General features: G+C 43.3%; 1 protein-coding gene across 2 annotated transcripts in view; it reads left to right on the forward strand.

The window, feature by feature from the left end:
• Positions 1-23,991, forward strand: part of pde4a (phosphodiesterase 4A, cAMP-specific) — a 44,976-nt gene that overhangs the window by 16,869 nt on the left and 4,116 nt on the right. The window contains exons 1-14 of one of the 2 annotated variants that reach the window (XM_080043903.1): positions 9,433-9,749; positions 11,477-11,662; positions 12,286-12,322; positions 12,488-12,558; positions 13,321-13,370; positions 14,490-14,602; positions 19,799-19,892; positions 20,025-20,179; positions 20,323-20,421; positions 20,528-20,692; positions 20,875-20,974; positions 21,529-21,683; positions 22,916-23,038; positions 23,682-23,864. In XM_080043903.1, the coding sequence (XP_079900029.1) occupies positions 9,556-9,749; positions 11,477-11,662; positions 12,286-12,322; positions 12,488-12,558; positions 13,321-13,370; positions 14,490-14,602; positions 19,799-19,892; positions 20,025-20,179; positions 20,323-20,421; positions 20,528-20,692; positions 20,875-20,974; positions 21,529-21,683; positions 22,916-23,038; positions 23,682-23,864 (1,725 nt within the window). In that variant the 5' untranslated portion in view covers positions 9,433-9,555. Of the gene's footprint in view, positions 1-9,432; positions 9,750-11,476; positions 11,663-12,285; positions 12,323-12,487; positions 12,559-13,320; positions 13,371-14,489; positions 14,603-19,798; positions 19,893-20,024; positions 20,180-20,322; positions 20,422-20,527; positions 20,693-20,874; positions 20,975-21,528; positions 21,684-22,915; positions 23,039-23,681; positions 23,865-23,991 lie in introns of those variants that run through there. The other variant, XM_080043902.1, reaches the window with a different exon arrangement.

Below are 23,991 nucleotides of genomic sequence, written 5' to 3' on the forward strand. Positions count from 1 at the left end.
CCCTGATGTGTGAGAATTGGAACTCTGTTTATAAAATGAGTTTTGGGAGTAAGGATTCTTAAATTCCTACTTTCTTCACACTGAACTGCCTCTGGGGTCCAGGAGGAATTAACATATTAAAGAGTGAGGAGATCCGGGGAGCAGGAAGAGTGAAAAAGAGGAAGAAGAAGAAGAAGAAGCCGGAGAAATATTGGTTTCTGCTGCTAGCACCGTGTCAAATCTCAGTTGTAATTAATCATTTTGCATGTGAGTTAGACAGTAGAGAGAATGAGAAAAAAAAACACTGAGATAGGCAGAGGGATCCATGACACAAAAGAGAGTGAAATTGAAAATAATACAAGCTGTGCTGACCTCGTTGCTCCCTGTTTCTAATACAGTACACGCTGCGAAAGTGCAGCCGACAACAGCAAAATACTGTGCAGAGATAAAGTGGAGTTGGAAAGAGGGTTTTCATTTTTCATTTGGATGTATTTTGGGCAGTTTAAAAAAAGTTTTAAACTAAGGCCTGGCCACGGCATTCATCTGACATCAGTCCAACTGAGCATGTGATTGACTTTCCCTAATCTCAGATTGAAGGCAAAAAAAGCCATAAAACAAGCAAGAAGTGAAGATGGATGCAATAGGCCTGGCAGAGATTTACAAAGGCAGAAGAGATTTGCATCAAAATGTAAATTACTCTGATGGTTTATTCTGACCAGTTAAATGACTTTCGGCCCCCTAACATTTGAAGAAAATGTAGGACTGTTTGTTTGATACATGATGTAGACACCCAGATACTGATGCTTGCAGTTGAAACGCATTGGTCACTGTTTCAAATTCAAATATAAGTAGAGAACCCGCACAATTCAAAGTGGATACAATGATTCTGGAGAATAATGGATGTCAAAATCAGTAAATATCTCCTCACATTACAGAAAAATCTGGTGTTTAAACACAGCCTAGGCTTTGTAAACAAAGGGGACCGACCGTAGCTAGCAAAATACCCGTTTACTGAGCCTTAGCTGTGTATTAATACTGGATTCCTTTGTTGCGCACACAGAGTACGGAGAGGTGGGGGTTTGTGAGGAGATATTCGCTGATTTTGACAAAAAGTGATTTTTAAAACAAGCCTTCTCCATAACTGCTGACTCCACTATTAACACGTGACTGTCCTGTAATACATTCCCACAGCACAGTGTTGTTGCATTTTAAACGTACTATAGATCAGCCTTGTTGTGCAGCAGGCCGTGTTATAAGGTCGCATCAAAACAGAGTGAAAAGTCGAGCAACACGAATAGCAGACATGGCATTGACAGAATGAGTCTTTCTGCACCTGAAGAGAGACTCCTGTGATGGTGATGTGAACTGACGGGCGCCTGTAATGGTTCATGAAGAACACAAATGTAAGACAATCCACTACGCAGCAGAGCCCAAAAATTCCTCAGGTGAAAGAAAACACGGGGCTAAGAGCTCTGAGTGCCTAACGTGAACCACTCAATCCGGGTGGAATGTATTTTGTACAGTGCATTAATAGATTAAAGAGGGCTGGCCCTGGCTGTCCTTTCACAAGGCCTTTTGCCGTGTGGAATAAAGGGCGGCTCATCCTGTCTAGTAGAGCTAGAGCCCATAAAATAAATCCCTTCCTGCGGTATTTGCCAGGTGTGAGGTTTCGGCCAATCCCTCCGGGCTTTTCCAAAAAGGCATGTGTTCTGCACTTCAGAGGCTGAGGCCAGTTCTCTCTGTGTTGGTCTACTCTGAGTTGGCTTGGTTATCCTGTGAGGCAGGATAAAACGCTGTAATCCCCAGCTCTGTGATCAGACCACAACGTGGCAAACTGCTGGATGGGTGGCAGAGGCGATGTGGAGAGGAGGGGGGTAGCAATTAACGCAACCCTCCCGAATTAAAGATACACCTGGCCTATAAAATGCAGCCAACCAAAGTTCAGTCATTTTGTTTTGAGACAAATTTGCTTTATAGTTGCATCCGTCCTTTCAGTATGGATGGAGTTATTGCTGATGCACAGTAGTAAGTTGTTTATATTTTCTTATAGTGCACGGCCACGTTTAGTCCAGTATCAGTAGCCTACTTCCATCTGGATCTCTCTGCAGCTCCAGTGACTTGAGAGTGTGGGGGGTAGGGGCTGTATAGGATTGGAATTTTCATCGCATTCATCATTGTTTTCCTTTTTATCTGAGAAAATATCGGTGACTCATCCGAGACGCATGCATGAAAAGACTCATAACAAGCTTCCGTTGTGCCACTGTTTTCAAATGGGATAGAGGAAGAGCTTAACATAATGCAGGCTGGGAAGTATGCTAATACGATAACAATATTTCATCATTTGATGAGTTAGCAGAGCGTTATGCAGCCAGGTTGCAAGAAGTCACGAGGCCTGAATTCATAAATATGAGTTCTGAAATGGTTCTGATTGTGATTGACAGCAAAATTGAGTGTTGGCCAACCTGTCACTGTCGCATCGGCAGTTTTCTCACAGCCCTTTCCATCAGTTCATTCTTGCTCCAGCATCCTGTCTTGTATTTTCTCCCTCCTCCATGTATGTCATTGCATTATCCTCATCCAGGCTCTGTGAATCCGGTGGCCAGATGCTCTCTTTGCCCATGTGGCGTGGTGCCAGCTCTTTCCCTCCAGAGCTTGGGCTTCTTGTGCATCCTACTGTAAATGTCGACATTAGAGTGGAAGCAGGCTCGAGCGTGCCTCTATCGTTCTCTCGTTCTCTCTTTCTATCTTGTGATTGCCTGAGAAGCGCAAGGGGGCAAGCTGAGGCAAGCGGAGATGGCAAGTCCGCTCTGGACATGTCATTTGAGATGTGTCAGTTATGGGCACGTTGCCCTACAAGCATGCCCCAGCCTAAGAGTGCTTCATATTAATAAAAAAAATGCCTTCAATAGATCTGTGGATGATGCAACCGCAGCATCGAGTACAGCTGTGATTATATGGTCAGCCTATAAAAGTATATCACCCTTTTACCAATTTGCAAGTCCCAACTTCTCTTCCCTTAATCTCCCCTCGCTGCCACCCCCACACTGGTAGCAATCAGCCAGGTGCTAAATGCCTGGGTGAGGCACAGCTCATGGGTGGGTGGGGGGGCCAGTAGTATAGTGGATGGGGGTTTGAAATTGCACGTGGAAATAAGCATCTGTGCTTGCTTGGCAGAGGAGGAAGCGGGGGCAGGAAATAACTGTCATTCTCTACTGAGGCTGAGAGAGAGAGAGAGAGAGAGAGAGAGAGAGAGAGAGAGTGTGTGTGTGTGTGTGTGTGTGTGTGTGTGTGTGTGTGCGCGTGCATGTGTGTGTCGTTGGGAGGGAGAGGGAGAGGGTGATGGAGTCAGGCAGGTTAATCATTAACTTTGTGAACTGAAGGGGTCGAAGAAAAAGGGATCCTGGGAAATGGGGTTGGCTGGAAGTGTTTTTTTTTTAGCTTGAATGAATGATGGTGGTCTCAACCTCCCTTCAGAATGGATAGATAAACAGCAGAATGGAGGAAGAGTTGAGCTGACACCATCCAGACTGTTGGGAAAAAATGCTGATATGGCAGCAGCTAGCCCCCAGCCAGCGGCTTCCTCGTCGTGATGACTGTTAATGAATAATCGATGGCAAGGGGGGGTCAACGGAGGAAACGTGTCTAAATCTCCTCTACACTCTCATACCGACTTATAGGTTTAATTAAACTAATCTCTGCATTGACTCGGGGCTGCGAAAGGCCTTTGAAGCCTGCCGTGCTAATGACACAAAATCAAGCTCCCCCTTTTGTTGCAGGAATCTGTGCAAAGAAGACAGCAAATGAAGAGCTGTAGCAGAGCAGCCATATTCCCCCGGCTTATTCTGCACCCATTGACTGTCTGTGAGGAGATGAACAGTTCTAATTTAATGACCACACTGGTACTTCGGTTATACCTTTGTACTCTATTTCCTGACCAAATTTCATTTCAGCTTGACGTTACACAGCCACTGCACATGCAATAAATGAGCTTTACATTTTCCGAGTCAGTGGCCACATCTCCCAGTCATGCAAAATGAATCATAGTCGGGTTGTTGTACATTAAATTAGGTATAGTCCAGCATTCTTAAATAACCTCTTGTCCTTCACGTTTGTTCATTGCACAATGCGATTTTTTCCCCTGTTAGTTATATTGTAAAACCAAATTGCTTTTATTTTGAAGGAGGCGAAAAGACACCTTGACAGAGTAAAAGTTTGTAGAGAAATGGATGTCTGTCAGTTCAGTTTCTGAACAACGGTAGACCCAGGCACGTAAAGCTAGAGAGCACCTAAAGATAGACAATCTCGAAAACCAAATTGCATGTCTTATAGACAAAATATATATATATATATACAGTATATATAAATTCTCCTCACTCCGTCTAGGGAGACAAGACAGCTGCTTGAAAGTCTCATCTTAAAGTCTACACAGTTCCCGACAAACACTCTGATGCTTCATCGCAACAGCTAAAAGAGCAGATGCTGCAGCAGCAAAGGAAGCAGAGCATGAGGTGTTATTGGAAAGAAACAAAAGTAAAGGGTCCTCGGGGAACGGCAAGAGAGAGAGAGAGAGAGAGAGAGAGAGAGAGAGATCTTAAGGCTAGACAAAGCGTTCAGCAAACAGGCACTCTGGCCAAAGAACACTGAGGGATTGAAGCCTGATTTTCTACATGCATGTCAGGCGGGAGCCATGCTTTCACGTTAAAGGTCTTGACATTTGAAAACACTGTGAAGAAAATATGTAACCACCAAGTCACTCACGCTGTATAAAGAAAAGCAGTGAATTTCAGAGCTTCAAGGATTTTGCTGCCTTCTTCGTGTTAATGAAATTTGAGTTTGCATGTAATCCTGTAATCCCCTTACACACTCTTCGCTTATCTGAATAACCTACAGAGAAACGCTATACCTTAAAGAAAATAGGAATAAATCCAGTGGTCAAGATACACAGACAGTGACATAAGACTGCAACGTTAGAGCAGTGAAGTAGAGATTACATGAAGAACATGATGATTATTTAAAATAATTAAAAAGTTGACTATTAGGGTAGGAAGGTATTCCCCCTGCTGCAGAGTTTACTACTCGAAGAAAACAGAGAAGCTCTGTGTTGTTTTTATTTCTCTGAAAGAGGACTTGAGCCAAAATGACAAGCTACTCTCGGGCCCAGACATGATATAAATCTAATCAGATTCAGGCTGCACTATACTGCTAATGTGCGAAGATGTTTCTTCAGACCCGTTGACAGAGACTCTTTGAACTCGCCTGCCATGAGTCTATATTGGAGAGAGCTTTAAGGATCTATTGGCTTATTACATTTGACACCTTCAGATATATTTTATGACTGAAAGATCAGCCAGCAACATGACCTGCCGTGGCATTGTATTGACAGTCGCCTTCCTTATGGTCAATGGGATTTTTTTTATAACCCTAAGTAAAGTTTTTTGCCTTTATTTCGATTGACTGACTTAAGGTACATGCATGGTGTAAGTGTCAACACGGTAACAGTATGACACTGTTTGTCAGTATTTTGTTTCATGTTGTGTGCAATATTGAGCCAAATTTGAATTCCTTCAAGTTTTTTCGGGCGTGGGTAGGGTAGTTCCAAACCGCAGTATTATCCTAATTCATGACTCATTCCCTGATTAAATGGATCCCCTCATGGGAATCACTGACTCCACCTTCAAGTTCAATTAAAACTTCATGAGTCTGTAAACAGTTAACTCACTTTCAATCTAAGGTTTATAACACACGTCCCAGAGTTTAGGTTGGATATTGATGGAGGCTTTTTCAGGCTATAGTGATATACAGTATATTCCATCAGGATGTCAAGGGAAGGTAATATGTTGTTTGTTTGTTTGTCGTCTTAACTCTTACGACGTGTTTTTCGAGCAGTAGCGTGCATCACCAATAAACCTTCCGTGAACCATTAGCTGAAGGGTACGGCCATTATTCAGGCTTCAGTTGTAAACATATCCATTACAATAGGTTAGTCTGTGGCGTGCTCCAGTGAGTTAACAGCGCGGGGCAGTTCAGGTAGCGCGGCCTCGTGAGGGAGAAAACAGCTTTAATGTACTGCTCTACATGCACAGACAGAGAGACGGTGTGTTATCTTCCACAAGAAGAAGGAGTCACTCGGCTGGAACAAATCCCCATTCCTCTGAACCCTCTGATCATCACGTCATTGTCCGCAGTGATACACTCCAGGGACTCTGCTTTCACATAATGAAACAGAGAGATGCCCACAGCCCGCCTCATAATCACCCTGTGTACTGTGTGCGTGGTGTGTGTGGATCTGTGTGTGTACATGCATCTGGTTTGCCTCTTTATACTGTTTGAGTGAGTGTGTGTCTGTGTGTGTGTGTGTGTGTGTGTGTGTGTGCGTGCGTGTGTGTGTGTGTGTGTGTGTGTGTGTGTGTGTGTGTGTGCGTGCTTGAGTGCAACATGGGGGTGTGTTTCTGCTAGTGTGTGTGTGTGTGTGTCGACATGTGTGTGCGCATGAGTCACTTTGAGAGGTTCCACCAGCTATTATTGAGCTGCGAGTCTGTATTTAATAGGAGCCAGAATAATTGTCTCTTCATCAGCTCTCCAGAGATTTCAATAGTAACTGTCGTGTGAATTCGAAATTTCTTGATTCTTTCCAAAGTCTGTCTTTCAAAGGCGCTGTTCAGGCAGGCAGTTTGTGTGTGACTTTTCCAAGAGGAGCTCTACCATCCATCCCCTGTGCGTCATAAACAGATAGTTAGTCTCTTATCAGGTTAAGCAGGGAGGGAAAAAAAGATTCAGAAGAAAGAGTAAACTACATGCGGAAGGCAAGAAACAAGGAGGAAAAACAGCTTGACAAGGCATCTTATCTTCACTGTGTTCTCTGCTGTGCACAGACTTTAAGCTGCACGCTGAGAGATGGAACACTGAATTCATGCAGCAATTTTTACTTTGCTTTTTTAAAATATTTGCTAGCCGCTCTTCAGGCTGAAAGGTTGAAAAAAAAACTGTTACTATTCACAAGTTGTCTTATTTGTGCTCTCATTTGGTATGTGCAGCGGGTGTATTATTCCGACAGTGAAGAAAGTTTGAATATCTTTCCTGTTTGTGTCTCACGACAGTCGCTAATAAACACACGAGACGTGCCAGCACACAGATTCCATCTCTCTCTCCCTCACACACACATGCACAAACACACACACACACACACACACACACACACACACACACACACACACACACACACACACACACACACACCCACACACACACACACACACACACACACACACACCAGTTAGTATTCCAATCTGTATTCCAAAACGGTGACAAAGGTTAGCCCAACTGCCAACAACACAATTTGTTTGGAGTGATTTTTCCACTCAGACGAGCAGAAATTAAGAATTAGATTTAATTAAGAAGCAGCCATGATGTGCTGCGGAGTGTGATCTCTTCATATTTATTTTTCAAACTTCAGAAGCACATCATCAGGCAGTGCTGCAGAAATTAACATCATCCGAAGTGTTCTGTTATACGCTTACGGGTTTGAAATGCTGCACTGGAACTATACCTATAATTAATAGTATTACTATTATTCAGATTTTGAGGCCAATCAAGACATATTTGTCTTCAAATGACATCTATGACTCGAACACAAATGGACTATTTGAAATTGAACTTACTCAGTTATGTACCTATAATAACTATATGAAGTTAGATCTTTTATTAGACAGTGCTATGGCAATGTAACACGGTGAGCCTTGCAATCATTACTGAGAGTTTCTGAAGCAGTACTTCAATAACTTGCTAACCACTTCTTCTTCATTTCTCTCTTCAAGGGAAATTGCCACACCTGGCAGTGTTGTTTCCAAATGCCGTTTAGGTCATGCAGAGGTTAATGAGGTATAGTTTCAGTGCTTATAATCTAAACCTCCTTTTATAAAAGTGATAAATGAAACCTAAGGAACTGTCAGCGAACCTGCAGTAGTTCAAGGGCTCCGACACATTTTGAGTTGCAGTGTGTTAATACAAAACAAAACAGCCATGTACTGTTTGAGAGACCATATTATGTGTAATGTTGAGGCTGTCTTACATTGCCATCTCAGATGATATCACTGAATTAGTTGTTGTTGACCTAACATGCCGTGTTTGAAAGATTTTTAATGGTCTTATTGTCGCTCGTGGAGAATATTACGGAGCCCCTAAAGGGACATGGAAGAAAAAAAAATTTGGTTGAAAAAATTAATAAATAAAAAATATGATGAAAAAAATATATCGCAAAACTCTTTGCGAGATAACGCAATCCAACTTCCGGGTAAGATTTTAACTTCCTGGTCAGAGGAATAACTAACAACCATAACAATGGAGCGCACACACCCGTGTGGGAGATTTATCGATGTTTATTTTGAGCTTGAGCTCAAATATTCGGACATTAAATCAATTCTAATTGTCAATACACACACGTAGGCTACACACACACGCAAAATAATATAATTTTTAAATTTTTTTATTTTTAACCAAATTTTTTTTTCTTCCATGTCCCTTTAGGGGCTCCGTAGAATATTAAGGTAACACTTTCTGCTCACATCTAAAGGCCAAGGGAAGTGCTGTTGGAGGCTGTTGATGTCAAAATACTAAATGTTTTGGGCGCAAACTTTCATGCTCTTTAGCAGTACATGTAAACATTTACACACGGGTATGAGTCAAGCCGTTTCAGCCTGCCTTCTTTCCCTCCCTTTTCTCCCCTTTTTTTCTTCTTTTTTAGCTTTTCTTCAAGTTCTCATTACACAGACTCTGGGTGTTGCTCCATAGTAGCGTGTGTTGTCTGTTGGTCATATTGATTAGCCTTCCTGTTGCTGCAGAGGAACTGTGTGTGCAGTGCGATAAGGGCAGTGAGAGTACATGCTCGCATGAGGCAGGCCGGTGGGGGGAGGAGAGAAAAAGTAACAGATACAACGTGAAGGGCGAAAGGCTGACTACCAAGGCCATCAACAGAGATCATAACAGGTCTATCAGTTGCTTTCTGCAGCCCGGGTGTCACCAGGGTTGTGACTTGAGACGTCATTGGCCATATCAACCAGGAGGCCGGATGGGGACAGAGGTCTAGTTTGGAGGCGGGCCAGTCCCAGACTCAAAACAGAGCTGAGGTGGTGACATATCAGAAGAGCTCTGCTCCGGAAGGATGCCAGTGCAGAGGAATAGACAACACCAAAAGGGTTTAGGAGACCTTCGTAAATCCAAGGGAACAAAACTGAGGATGTGAGGGGTGAACTGGAGTTCAAGCATCCAGGATCACTGCACAGGACATGCATGCCGATGCACTTTTAACTCTCCGGGCATGAGACACGTGCAAGAGGAGGAGGATCAGGAATGTGTTATTAGCTCTGCTTGCTCTGGATTGTGGACAGTTTGCAACACGCCCGTCAGGTGCTGCAGCTCTGCGAGTGCCTTGGACGCTAGTTTTGAGGTTCTAAAAAGTCGACGAGGGGGACTGCGTGGGAGGGAGACAGCCAAACACAGCGAGACAGACAGTTTTAAGTGGAGTCTGGGGGAATTCTCTGGTTAACCTGGTCGGCTCCATCAGGGCCAGAGCTGGCAGCCATGAGTCAGAGGAAGCTGACACGACAGCTGACGTTGCCGGAATGTCCCGAGGGTCCACCTCCGGCGCCCTCACTCACCTCACCGGTGTCGCCGGTCGATCAGTCTCGAGCAAATGTGGGCTCTGCTCTGTTTCGCCGTATGAAACTCAACCGCAGTATTCAGGAGCGCAGACGCTCGTCCCACTGTATTCACAGGTACACTTCTGCATCCAAACCACTGATCCTTAATCTGGCCAAATCCTGGGACAGATTATGCTAAACAGGGTTAGATAGATTAGATTTTGGGCAGTGCTGGATTTTGAATGCTAAAGTGAAGTCTCATAATTTTCTTTTTAATATTGCAGAAAAAAAATGGGATAAGTGCATGCAGCTTGCCGAAGATCCCCTTGGCAAATATTTCTGATGTGTTTTTCATTACTGGGGAAAGTTGTTTGATGATAATTTGATCTGTAGCCATATTCACAAAGCCTTCTGGGGGAGAGGAGTGGCTTGTAATTGGCCAGTCTACTGTAGAAGTACATTCTAAAAATACCAAACTTCACGATGAATTTAAAGAAGTCAAACTGAAAACTGTTCACAACCGTCTTGACGACAAAACTTTGAGCGGCGGGGAGGTGTTGTAGAGATCAAAGTGATCCTACATTAAAAATAGATAGCTGCGGGTGCACTCTGCAACCTGCTTCTTTATTGGTACTTGTCATCCAAACATTTGACTGCAGCCTGAAAGTGACAACCCTTTAATCCAAGTAGCATACCTCTTCCCCCATATGTTGTCTGATAAATTGGCATCGGCCTGTACTGTTTCTGCAAAATGGGTCATCATTTCCTTTTTATATGCTGCCAAACGCTGAAACCCTATTCAATCAGTTTTTCTTTGCTGCAAGATTCTTTTCATCTCAGAAAAAAGTTGGTCTGAGTAGTTCTGTTCGAGGGCTGCTGCAGAGTAGAGGCGTCACGACGGCAGGTGTTGGTGAAAATGAGAAGAGTGTAACCTGAGTAGTGTGTTGCTGTGTCCCCTTTGGCAAAGCTCGTCTCTGAATGGATCTGGCAGTTTAGTTTCAGGCCGTGTGTTTTTGGTTTAATGTTCAGCTTTTTACTGAATCTTGTCTGTTTGAGTATGTATATTTCTCCTATACACTCATTTTCAACTGCCTTCATCTCAACATTAACTTTGTAATACTCTGAACCAAAATTCTCAACTTCTAAAACAGCTATATCAACTAAACTTTCCATTGTCATTCTTAGAAATGTTTTTGAGAGATAAAGATTTGAACTCTGGCTTTATCCAACATTAAGACTTTTGGTTGTTAAAAAGATTCAAATGTAGACATTATTAGTTAGATATTGCCAAATTTGAACAATCCTGAAATAATTTTAATACAAAAAACAATTGTTTTAACATAAATAATCAAAGTTTCACAATGATATCTATACGTTAAATATTTTACCCTATTCACCTGCAGTGGTCTTTATAATGGTTTAAACACAGTTTGGATTTTTACTTCAAATAGATCTGAATCCATATCAAAAATCCTGATCATTCACTTTGTCAGACAAACAGCTTTGGCCCTGAGATAATCTGCCGTTCACGTGGCTTATTTTGCTCACTTAAACACCACTTCCTCTAAAATATGTCTTGTCAGTAAAGTGTGATTCTCAGGGCTGTCTGGTGGCAGTCTGCCAATCCACCATAGCATCACGGCTGCATGGGTGTATGCTGTAGCATCTGTCACATCTCTCTTTCTACAACTCCCTCTCTGAGAAGCTAGAAACACTAAAGGAGGAATGGTGTTTAGGAAGATTTTGATGCTATTTGTCGCCGCTGTGCGATCGACAAAGCAGCAGCAGCTAAGCAAATGCCCAACTGAAATGTACAAGATTTAAAAACCTGATTTGCTCCCTGTCTTCTCCAACCCCTTCAGCTTTGATTCGGAAAATGGTCCCTCTCCAGGACGCAGCCCCATGGATTCGCAGGCGAGTCCTGGGCTGGTGGTCCACCCTTCGTTCCCCCAGAGCCAGCGCAGGGAGTCTTTCCTGTACCGCTCAGACTCTGACTACGACACATCCCCCAAAACCATGTCACGCAACTCCTCCATCAACAGTGAGGGGTAAGCATGAAGCCAGCATCCTCAATCCAGCACACACGGCAGATGGATTTTAAACATGTTTTTTTTAATCCTGGCGTGTCCACTCACTCACTCACTCACTCAGTCACTCAGTCACTCACTCAGTCACTCACTCAGTCACTCAGTCACTCAGTCACTCAGTCACTCACTCACTCACTCAGTCACTCAGTCACTCAACCACTCAACCACTCACACACACACAAACACACACACACACACACACACACACACACACACACACACACACACACACACACACACACACACACACACACACACACACACACACACACACAAACTGTAAGTGCATATTCTCCCAATCAACACAGCAGCGGAAGTGATTGTAATTATACAATCATTATGCAAATGAAATCATGATGAATCCCTCCTAGTATTGGCAGTTTTTCCTCGGTTATCTGGGCTGATTTTTTTTCTGTGTATTTCAGGACTTAGTCTCTGTTTAGATAAACATAGGTCTTTGTAAACATCCAGCTCACAGATAGAGCCTCTCACATAAACACTAATACCGTACACCACAGCTGCCAAATATGCTCACAATCGTCTCATTTTCCGTTATTTTATTATTTCCATCTATGGTCCTGTAGGCACGCCGAAGACATGATCGTCACCCCTTTCGCTCAGGTAAGTTTTCCCTAGGGCACTGTGTTTGACATGTTTAATTGCTGTAAAAGCTTGTAATGTAAATGTAATTGTAGTGCAGTAAACTTGTCCCCCCCCCATCTCTCCTGCTCTCTCCCTCCCTCCCTCTTCTTCCTTTACCTCCTACGCTGTCCATCCATCCCCCAGGTGTTGGCCAGCCTACGAACCGTAAGAAGCAACTTCACCATCCTCGCCAATGTCACAACACCCACTAACAAGTCAGTATCATACTGTCAAACACCCCTCCCCCCTCCCTCAATTTACACTCGTCACGACTGCCCGCTCAGTCAGCAGTGTGTGTTTGCAAACGTCTCCCTCTCAGTGCTCCTGTGGGAAACACTTTGGCCATGATAGATAACCAGTTTATGATGGTCAGACTATATGCTCAGGGAAAATATGATCTGCGTTATTTGGCAAGTCTCCAACTCACTGGCTGAGGACTGACTGAGTGCAGAGAACACAGATGTATGTCCCTGACTCTGTACTCAGACGGTGGGAACGGTCAATAATACTAAAATTATTCTCCTTTGTATTGCTGCAGACAGGAGAAGCTCGAGTTGGCAGGCTTTTAGCTCCACGTCAATACGATATTTAAAGCAATGCACCACAGAATAATCAGCCTCTATAATTATGCATTGTTGTGCCCTGAAAAGGCCCCCCTCGTCAAAACAATTACGAAACCTCGAAGGCTACTTGAAAGAGAGCAGTGCTCATCCTTTGTCTTTAACTATTTTTAGATACTTGAATATTTGAAGTGAATCAAGGGAATTTTTATGCACTTTAAAAGCTGCACTTGCACTAACCCCTTTGTCTCTTCCTAGGGGCATATAAATGAATAACATACATAAAAAAAAAGTATAACCCCTCTATGAGCGAAGCCTTCTGTTGCCTTATCATGCAGTGCTGAATCTGTGTTGAACTCCAGCAGATGGCAGCCGTGTGAGCTTCTCCCTCTGATGTAATGATGTGTTTGTCCACAGGAGGTCACCAGTGACAAGCCAACCCACTGTTCCCCAAGCTACACTCTCTGGTATGTTGTCTGCTAATTAAAACTCTTAGTCCAAAGATCCCCAAAGTCCCCTCACACGGCTGTAAGGACTAGCAAAAGCTCCCATGCTCCCCAAATGCATCATCAGTAAGAAGAAAAATGAATGCAGAAAAGCACAGAATATTATGTGGCTATTGCAAAAAATATACTGTCATATACTGCATAAAGCAAAGCAATATGTCTAACTCTTTTAATTAACCCTGCAGAGTAAGATGTTTCAAGTGTAGACCACCTAACATGACAATTCTCATTTAGTTTCAACTGAATGCTTAATATTTGGTATAATCACTAATTTCTTGACCATACAATTAATTAAAGAGTGCGATCAACAGATACACTGTACAGTATATGTATACATCATACATATTTTTGTTACTCAGCATTTAAAATGTAGCCCAATTTTACTGTGCACTAGAGAACACATACAATAATAAATAAATAAAAAGATTAAGGGAAGAACAAGTGTAAAGAAAATATATTTTATGTCTTAAAGGGTCTGTTGATCAATTTGAGACGGAAACCTATTATATTTTGTATTCAAATGATAATTTTTGTGTTAGTTAATCATAATCTGAAATAGACCCAATGAACTTACTTAGTTAAATTAAATGTTGAGGTATCAGAAAATACAAATAACTTAAATTGTTATCCAATGTTATTGTGTCAATTTAAACCGGTCAACCAAGAGTGAAAGCTATATGTTTTAAATTTAAATTACAATTGATGTGCTTGTCATAATTTGAAATATAGATACTATATTTTTATTCTTCTACATAACATATGACCAGATCAAAAAAACACAAAAAAACTTTGACTCCATACAACATTATAAATGCACACACTTGCTGCCATAGGTGGCCAGCTACTGTAAGCTAACTGGGTTACAGAACGGGACCTTAACATTTCATTCTGAATGGAGGATGATCTATCAGGTCATCTGTGCTTTTACACCTTTTTTTAAATTTGTTATTTATTTGTGTGTGTGTGTGTGTGTGAGTGTGTGTGTGTGTGTGTGTGTGTGTGTGTGTGTGTGTGTGTGTGTGTGTGTGTGTGTGTGTGTGTGTGTGTGTGTGTGTGTGTGTGTGGGGCTGTCCTTCCCAGAGGAGACATACCAGCAGATGGCTCGGGAGACTCTGGAGGAACTGGACTGGTGTCTGGACCAACTGGAGACCATCCAGACGCACCGCTCAGTCGGCGAGATGGCTTCAAACAAGGTCCACACCTGTCCACACAGTCACACACACAAACATATTAATTTTTTACTTTCACTGTAAACCTCTAGCTCAAAGTGAACTCTTCTAGATAAATTGTTAACTGTTTAAAACCTATTACATGCCTTTATAAGAAATGATTATTACTGGGTTGTCGTTGTGTCCAATAGTGTAAATAATGAATTGCGTCAATTTGTAGAGAGGTTTTAATAAGAAGTATGTAATCCTGAAAATATTGTGTCCTGGTTTAATTTGCAATCCTGTGGTAGTAACAGTATTAAAGAATAATGAATGTGGGTGGTGCCACATGTGTGGTCAACCAACTCTGGGCTTTTAATGCTGTGGTTTGTTCGTCTAAATCCATGATTATGGTTTGTGAAGCATTTGTGTTCATAACTGAAAAGGAGAACCCAGTTGTATTACATTTTGTGTGCATTTTGCAGTACTACATCGACATGCCTGAATTTGTCCACATGGCTAGGCTTCTTATGCACGTGTTGTGTATTTTTTGGGGCATGGTGACAGATAGTGAGAGAGAAAGGAGGCAGGTTGATGGTCTCTGTGTGTATGGAGGACATGAGAGGGAGGGGGAATGGGCCCTGATGCTGATGTTGCTGCTGTAACCTTGGTTGCTATCGAACAGCAGCAGGGTCTGCCCTTCCCTTTTTTCATTGGCTTTCCACTCTGACCACAAGCCATGTGGTTTGGGCAACAACCAATGAAAGACAAGCGATGCTCCTTTAATAGTTCTCTGTCTTAAAGAGACAGCATCGTGTACCCTGTTTGTTTAATTCCACCATTGCTATTATTTAATGGCAATGTTATTCGTTTTTAAGTTCAGTCAGGCTTATGATGAAAGGACTGAGGGAGAGATAACAGCTCAAAGGACATCATTTATGTGTGTGTGTGTGTGTGTGAGAGACGTCTCCTTGAGAGACACAGAGAGTCTCAGTGAATATGTCGCTGCCTTTTTAGCAGCCACCACCAAAGCCACAGAAATCCTCCACACTGTGCCAACATGAAGGGTACACAAGAATATTCCCACTCTCCAGTTTCTCACTCTTACTCACACCCTCGCTCACACACATATTTTCAACAGACGTACATGCGGTCTTGTTGCACATGCGCACTCAGGCGGCGAGCAGAAGCAAGCAGAGACACACAGACACACACACAGACACACACACATGCATGCGCCTGCAGCCACACTGCCTGATTAGCTTGCGAGAGCTGTCTACAGCATCCAGGGAAATGGCGCAAGAGGCAGAGCAGTGGAGGAGGAACGGCAGCCTAAAGCGGCAGGATTAGACCTCTGGCATTTTGGCCAGCTGAGGCATGGATTGACTTGGAGCAGGGGGGACAGGGCTACGGAGCTATCGGGGCGGCAGCACTGACTGACTGTGGACTGACTGTGTGTTGCCGGGATCGGGGTGAAATGGCACAGGCAGGCTGCTGATGCACCGGTAGGGTCTCGGCCGGGCCTCTGGATCCGTACCGTGGGGGAGGGGCAGTCGACGCAGGGACAGAGGGAGCCTGTTTTTCCAGACCACAGCTCTGGTGTGATTCTTCAGCCTGACCGTCTGCTACAGGCCTGCCTGCATCGCTGTCTGTCTCTTTCTCTCTCTTCCTCTCCATCATTGTTTTTCTCTTGCTATTATCATTTGCTTCTTCCTCTCCCGATGTTCCTGCTGTCATCCAAGCAGCCTTTACCTCCATCACTTCAAACTACGGTCATCTCTCTGTCCTGCCATCACCATCACTCCATCCCTCTCACCTCCATCACCTAAATATTTGACAGTTAATCAAGCATCTTAACTCACTCTCACAGTATTGTCTACATTGTTTACATCTCTCTCACATTCCCCCTCATTTCCTCCATCGGCTCCTCTCCGTGCCCTTCAGACGGTCTCTCTCTGTTTCCCTCCATCTTCCTTCTTTTTCGGCTGCCTTCCACCTCTACCCTGCAGTGACTGTACTTCTGGGGTCAGAGTGCTCAGCAAATGGGATGAGATGTAGTCTCCACAGTAGCCGGATCCAGGGGGGGCTCCTGGTCTGCCCATCAAAGGGGGGGGGACCCTCATCCCTTTGGGACCACATTGAGGCTGGAGCCTGACTCTGGACTGACTGGGTGGCCTGATTTGGGGTGCTGCATGTAGGCAAGGACAGTCTTTACCAGCAGCCCCCTACCCTCACCCTCTTTCCCCTGTTCCCCCCCTCTCCCCCCCATCGAGGGGCAGCCGTCACTCTGGAGTGTCCCAGCTTGACTGGCTGTGGCCTCTCCCAACACGCCCTGACGACGCCCTCATGCCACTGGGACACCCACAGCGCGCCCACCCCGCTCCACTACCGCACCTCCTGCCTGTGCCATCGACCCAAACCCCCCAACAGCCTCAACATGGGTGTGGTGGAGGCCATCGACCCTGTGCCGTCCCCCTGCCCCTCGCCTGTACCAGGGGGCTACAGGCTGCCCCGCTCCTCCAGCTACAGCCCGCTGCAGGGGAGGGCAGGGGCAGAGCTGGACCTCGGTGCGGCCACCGGAGGGGTCCTGGAGGGGGGGGTGACAACAGCGGAGCGCAGGACGCCCTTTGTAGACCTCTTCTGTGAAACCTGCTCCAGGCCCTGGCTCATTGGCTGGTGGGACCAGGTAGGGGCTCCAAGGCCTGACAGAGGCCATCCTGGATAGATGTTGTAGTAAACTCTTCCAAGTGTTACTGCAGCATTAAATCATGCATTAACAATTCATCCATTTGTGTTCCCAATTTATCTATGTGTGCTTTCTCCAGGTTATTATGTTTCTTTCATGGGACTAGCTCATGATATACGGAACTGATGTGGTGAGGGAAGTTTTTTGTCGGCTTGTTTGATAGTGGTTTTGTGAGAAATTGTGAGGCAGAATATTGGGGAGTGTGTTCCTGTACATAATGTATATACAAATCCAAAGGAGTGGTACAGTGATAAAGACACAGAGTTTATTGACTCCACTTGTTGTTTTCTAAATTGCAGCAGCACTGTACACAAAAATACAATATCAATCTCATTCCATCTTCTCATACCTCGGCTATGTATCTTTCCTTTGAGAATACACCAAGCTGCTAACATTTTGAAAAATAGCGTTGGGACTTCAAAAGCTATTTCTCGTCGTTATTGCAGGTACGTTTCAGTGTCACATAATGTCCGTTTCTATTCTCCACACCTGCGTCCCACATCCCTCTCTCTCCCTCTTGCTAGCTTGATGCTGGCCTCAAAACACACTCAAGGAAGCCAAGCCTATTGTCACTGAAGGACAATGTTTATTGTCTCAGGACCAAGTAGATGTGCTAACATGCTACATACATAAAAATGTCCAAAGTTTTCTTTGATATGTCAGGTTTGCATTAGCTGTACGCTCTCACCGTGATACCAAAACAAATCCTGGCCTGTCTTTACTGTTCTCTTGAATGACATTTGGCACATTTGGGTAATCAAGTTGCTTCTCCGTTGTTTCAATAAAATATTCATGTTATTGTTCCGAGGAGGGTCACATTTAAGCATGTTTGGTATTTGGCCATTAATGTATGTCGTTCATGATCAGACAACCCTCCTGGGTCCCTTGCATATGCAGGTGTATCAGTGTGTGTGTTTGTGGTTTAGTTGTAATGTCGGTGCAACGTTCACATGTTTGCTTCATTATTCAGTGTCAGAGGAAGAGTGTTGTTTGTCCTGGCACTTGGACTGGCACCGTGGAAGTGTTAGTTGGCAGCTATGACTCAGCGTTACAGCATTAGTGAAGGAGAGAACGAAAGACAGAGAGAGAGGAGGAGGTTTGGGCCCAGCCTGCTGCCTAAGTGAGCCACTAGGCTTGACTTGCTTTCCCTGGATCATGATGACTGATTCTGCTTGTCTGCTTCTCAATTTGCTGTCAAAGTACCAATTTGTTCGGCCTATCGTGTAACGAGCGACAGGTTGGATGGGGCCGAGTGGACAAAGAGAGATAACTGAGAGGAAAAGAGTGAAAGATCGGGGGGAATGCATGAAGCGGGTGAGATGGCAGGAAGGCAAAGTATAGCCTGTGGCAGAGGAGGATTTTGGGGGCTGGAGGGCAACAGAGAAGAGTGTTGTTTACCTCGAGAAGGAGGGAGGAGCAGATAGGAGTAACAGAGAGACGTAGGGAGGAAGACAGCAGACGAGGGGAGGGTTGACCTTGGTAAAGGTCAGAGACACCTGCCTACTCCCTCAGATTGTCACCGGAGCCACTGCTCTCACATCAAGCTGAAGGACTGACTGTGTGAGGAGGCAGTTGCCATGGCAACTGCTCCGGTTGCCATGGAGATTGTTATGTGTGAAAGATCAGTCAGTAAGACACAGACAGAGGGGTCTAGTCCGAATCACATTGTCCCTTTACATGCCTTGTGCGACAGGTAAATAGCAATCCTCTGAACGCCACCTTAATCCATAGGGAAAAAAGTGCATGAAAGCAAAGAGAATGTTCAGGAGCAGTGTTTTCAGTCTGCAGGGAATGTATTCACTGAATCACATCTGTGCTTGTACGGTAAGGACCTGTAGACTGGTTGTACGTGATTGCCACTGTAGATTTGAGGAGGAAAATATGTATAAACACATGCCACGTGACGTTACTGCAGCATATAAAACACAAGACATCAAAATGCAGGCACACTAAATTGGTGTAATGAACAGTATGTTCTCACAAAGAGGAGTGATTATTCAGAATTGATTTTCTCATCCTTTAGAGAATGAAACCAGACCAGACACCCAGGGGGTGATAATTAATTTTCTCATATTTTACTCATTTGAATGTTTCGATAAAGGTGGAATATTAAAGGTGCACTATGTAACTTTGGGTGTGTCACAGAGGTTAAAATTTTCTTAAGTATTTTCTTATCACTGAATAAAAAACTTTCTTCACAGGAAAATGTGACAGTTTTGTTTATAAACATATTCCAGTCTCACGTTTGGTGCCAGGTGCCTCAAATAATTTTATTTTGGTAAATGAAAGAATTATTCAATACTAAGAATTGCATTTAGAGAGGTTTTTTAAACTGTCTACAAGCTCTGCAAATGTAAACAAATTCCCCTCCCCAGAATTGTAAAGTGCACCTTTAAGTAATATGTTATTCATTCTTATGTCAGTCTCTGTATGTTTCTGCTTTGTAACTACCATTCAAATCACTCAGGTTCTGTTTCTGTCTCTCCTCCCCTCAGTTCAAGAGGATGTTGAACAGGGAGCTGTCCCATTTGTCAGAGATGAGTCGCTCAGGGAACCAGGTGTCAGAATACATCTCCACTACCTTTCTAGGTAAAGCAAACCTGCCCTCCATTTGTGATCGACCACTGTAGCAAGTCCCCTTTAAACTTGTATCCTAGGTCAGGCACAACCTATAACTCTCCATCCTGGCTGAACTCTGACTCTTGTATCCCCCCCTAACAGACAAGCAGAATGATGTGGAGATCGAATCCCCCGAGAGGGAGAAGCCCATGTGTCACATAAGCGGCGTGAAGAAGCTCACGCACAGTTCCAGCCTTTCCAACTCCGCCATGCCTCGCTTCGGCGTGAAGACAGAACACGAGGATGCATTAGACAGGGTAAATATGTCTGTAATTGTCGGACTTGTAATGTACACATTGATTTCTGAACACATTTCCGTTGCTTTCTTTGACAGTTACAGGGAAAGACACTTGTCATACACTACACAATGTGATAACACTAATGTCCGTTGTTCTTTCAGGAGCTTAATGACTTGAACAAGTGGGGCCTTAATATCTTTAGCGTGGCAGAGTTCTCCAACAACCGACCCCTCAGCTGCATAATGTTTTCAATCTTCCAGGTGAGAAACAGAGAGACTGAGCTTTTACTAGCAATGAATGATATACTGTAGTTTACCAAGTACCGTAACCTTAAACCATGACCCTTGTGGACTGTCTCTGGTACAGGAGAGAGATCTACTGAAGACCTTTCGGATCCCTATGGATAAATTTGTCACCTATGTGATGACCCTGGAGGACCACTACCATGCCAATGTGGCCTACCACAACAGCCTCCATGCTGCAGATGTCACTCAGTCTACTCATGTACTGCTATCCACGCCGGCTCTAGATGTAAATACCTCTACTAGTCCGCCAATAACAAAGACACAACATCACTACAAACACCTAATACACATCTAACTCCACGTGCACACACTTCACAAATACTAGGCCCGCAACAATGTGAAAGGCAAACTGTAGACTTAGTTTGACTGATTATTTTCCTCTTTTCTCATTTATTCTTCTTTTGACAGGCTGTGTTCACTGATCTAGAGATACTAGCTGCGCTATTTGCTGCTGCCATCCATGATGTGGACCACCCAGGAGTGTCCAACCAATTCCTCATAAACACAAGTGAGCCAAAATGAGATTAACAGACACACAAACACACACACACAAACAAACACAAACACAAACACAAACACACACACACACACACACACACACACACACACACACACACACACACACACACACAAAAGTATGTTTTTCCTGAAAATGCATATGGTTCAGGGTTGAGTACACCTGATATGTGTTGCATTTAACCAATACAATTAAGTCAAAGGAAGGTATGAAGCAGTAAAGAAAATAGTATAATAATGATAAATAATAATAATAATAATAATAATAATAATAATAATAACAACAACAGGTGTCATCTATAAATGTCTCTGATATCAGAAATAGCCTAAAGACAAAACCACTAGTAAACAAATCTATGTTTTTTTTTAAAATCATGTATGTATGTATTTTTCTCTTTATTTGCACAGATTTTTCCTTTCATCAACTTGACAGTGCAACCAGAGTCTGATTGTAACTCTCGTTCTAGGAGCATGGTGATGCTGAAGAGGTGATACATTTGCCTTATGTGTTTTTGACTTGCGTGTGTTGTACGGTGCTTCCCTCAGACTCAGAGCTGGCCCTGATGTATAATGATGAGTCTGTGTTGGAGAACCATCACCTAGCTGTGGGCTTCAAGCTACTTCATGAGGACAACTGTGACATCTTCGAGAACCTCAGCAAGAGGCAGCGACAGAGTCTGAGGAAACTTGTTATTGATATGGTGAGTGCTGCCTGTATCATAAGGACACTATACCTTCCTCAATAGTTCTGCCTCATTTCCCACCACTTTTCTATAGGGGAAGGTGGGGTGATTTGTGCAACTTTTTACTCAAAGTGATTTTAAAGTGAGGCCTTGACAGTTATGTCTCCAACTCAAATATGTACATATATTTCAGGATGTTGTGCATCCCTGGCAATAAAAACTTTGGATCTGGAATAAACTGTTTAAGAAATATGGCTTTCGGAAAAAAAGTTGTCTTGTCGCACAAATCACCCCACGTAGTGGGGTGATTTGTGCGTCATTGTGTCACAATGACAAAGTCACCATCATCATCTTTCTGGCCATCTGAACTCTCATCAGTGGTGTCGTTAAGTGGAATTGAGATGTCACTCTCTTCTGAGCTACTGTAGACAATCACTTTCTTTTGGTGACCAGCGTATACAGCCATGCCACTGGCACAACTCTCAGAAATGTACTTTGCACTAGTTGCTCCGTGCTTGTGGAACCAACTGCCACCTGACAAATGTGATTCCCCCTACATTTCTGCCTTTAAATCAAGGCTCAAAACCCATATGTACACCCTGGTGTTTCCTCCCCATTAACTATCTTACCTCTGCACTACTATCTGTGTTTATGTGGATGTATGGGCTTTACGTCTTTTATTTTGGTTATTGTTATTGTACCTTCATTGTTTACCTACTGAATGCACTATGTACAGCACTTTGGACAGTGCAAACTGTCATAAATGTGCTTTTATAAATACATTTTACTTACTTACTTACTTATAACTCACCCAGGCCCTTGCGCACAAATCACCCCATCCCCAGAATTTTGGATAATAGGCATGATGCAGCAATTTAGGGTTGACATTGTGCTAACTATATAGACTCAAAGTGTAGCATACCAAAGCACTAAAACATGTGTCAAATGTTTTCAAACGTGTCTATAATTGTTCAGACACAATAATCGAAAAACCTTGATCATGGAAATTTTACTTTGAAAGGCAAAACACAGTTTTTTGAGCTTAAATGTGCTTATATCTTATTCCTTGTGTCTCCCTTCTTTACAGGATGAGTCAAATGGATGGCTCTTCTTAAATATGTGGTCACATTTCCAATTTCTTCCACGGTTTTCTAGAAACAAGGGGTTTTGCAACTTCCAAAATGCACAAATCACCCCACCTTCCCCTACGTGTTTTTCTCAAATGCATTATTTTCAAATTGCCTTCCCAGGTTTTGGCAACAGATATGTCGAAACACATGAGTTTGCTGGCAGACCTCAAGACTATGGTGGAAACCAAGAAAGTGACAAGTTCTGGAGTACTGCTGCTCGACCACTACAATGATCGGATACAGGTGAGATGTCGTCGTCCAGATAATTTACAAGTGACAATTAAGTCACTTGTAAATTTATGTTCCATTAAGAACTGAGCATAACTGTATCATGTATAGGACGTATTCAATAAATGAACTGTACCTAAAAAGCAAAAAGGAGTATGGGTTTTGGAGAGGAAAGTTAAGTAGGTTGGAAACGTTTCAGGACATGGTAATCCAGCATTATGCTTAAGTATTTGATGGATAAAGCCGATATTACTTCATTTTGTCAATGAAGACAGTGGGATTTTGTGTGGGGCAAGATTTTGAAAAAAGATAACATATGCCCATTTAACACAACCTGTTACATTTATATAAACTCACAAAAAAATATATAGGATTTTAACATTTGATTTCTTAGCCCTTATTTAAATGTTTGCATCGACACCATTTCATCTTTAGCCAATGAATCGATATATCAACCTTTATCAATGTATCCTTAAACCCCTAGTTAGCATGACCTCCTTTCAACTTCTAAATGTTATTTTGTTTCAAACACCTTCACACTTGACTTTGAATTCAGTGTTTATAACTTTGCGTTTGCATAATATGGTGTGTATGTATGTATGTGTGTGTGTGTGTGTGTGTGTGTGTGTGTGACACGTGTGATTGTGTGTTGGTGCAGGTGTTGAGGAACATGGTGCACTGTGCTGACCTGAGCAATCCTACCAAACCCCTGGCTGTGTACCGACAATGGACAGAGAGAATCATGGAGGAGTTCTCCAGGCAGGGTGATAAGGAGAGAGAGCGGGGGATGGAGATCAGTCCCATGTGTGACAAACACACTGCATCTGTGGAAAAGAGTCAGGTACATAATTCAGCCCGGACATATATACATGTATGGATATCTATATTCTAAATACATAACTGGATACATGCTAATGCTGTGGGTGGGGGGTGATAACTACAGTGCAGAGAGTGATCTGTTATCTCTG

The sequence above is a fragment of the Ammodytes marinus genome, assembly GCF_949987685.1.
Source record: "Ammodytes marinus genome assembly, chromosome: 16".
Lineage (NCBI taxonomy): Eukaryota > Metazoa > Chordata > Actinopteri > Uranoscopiformes > Ammodytidae > Ammodytes > Ammodytes marinus.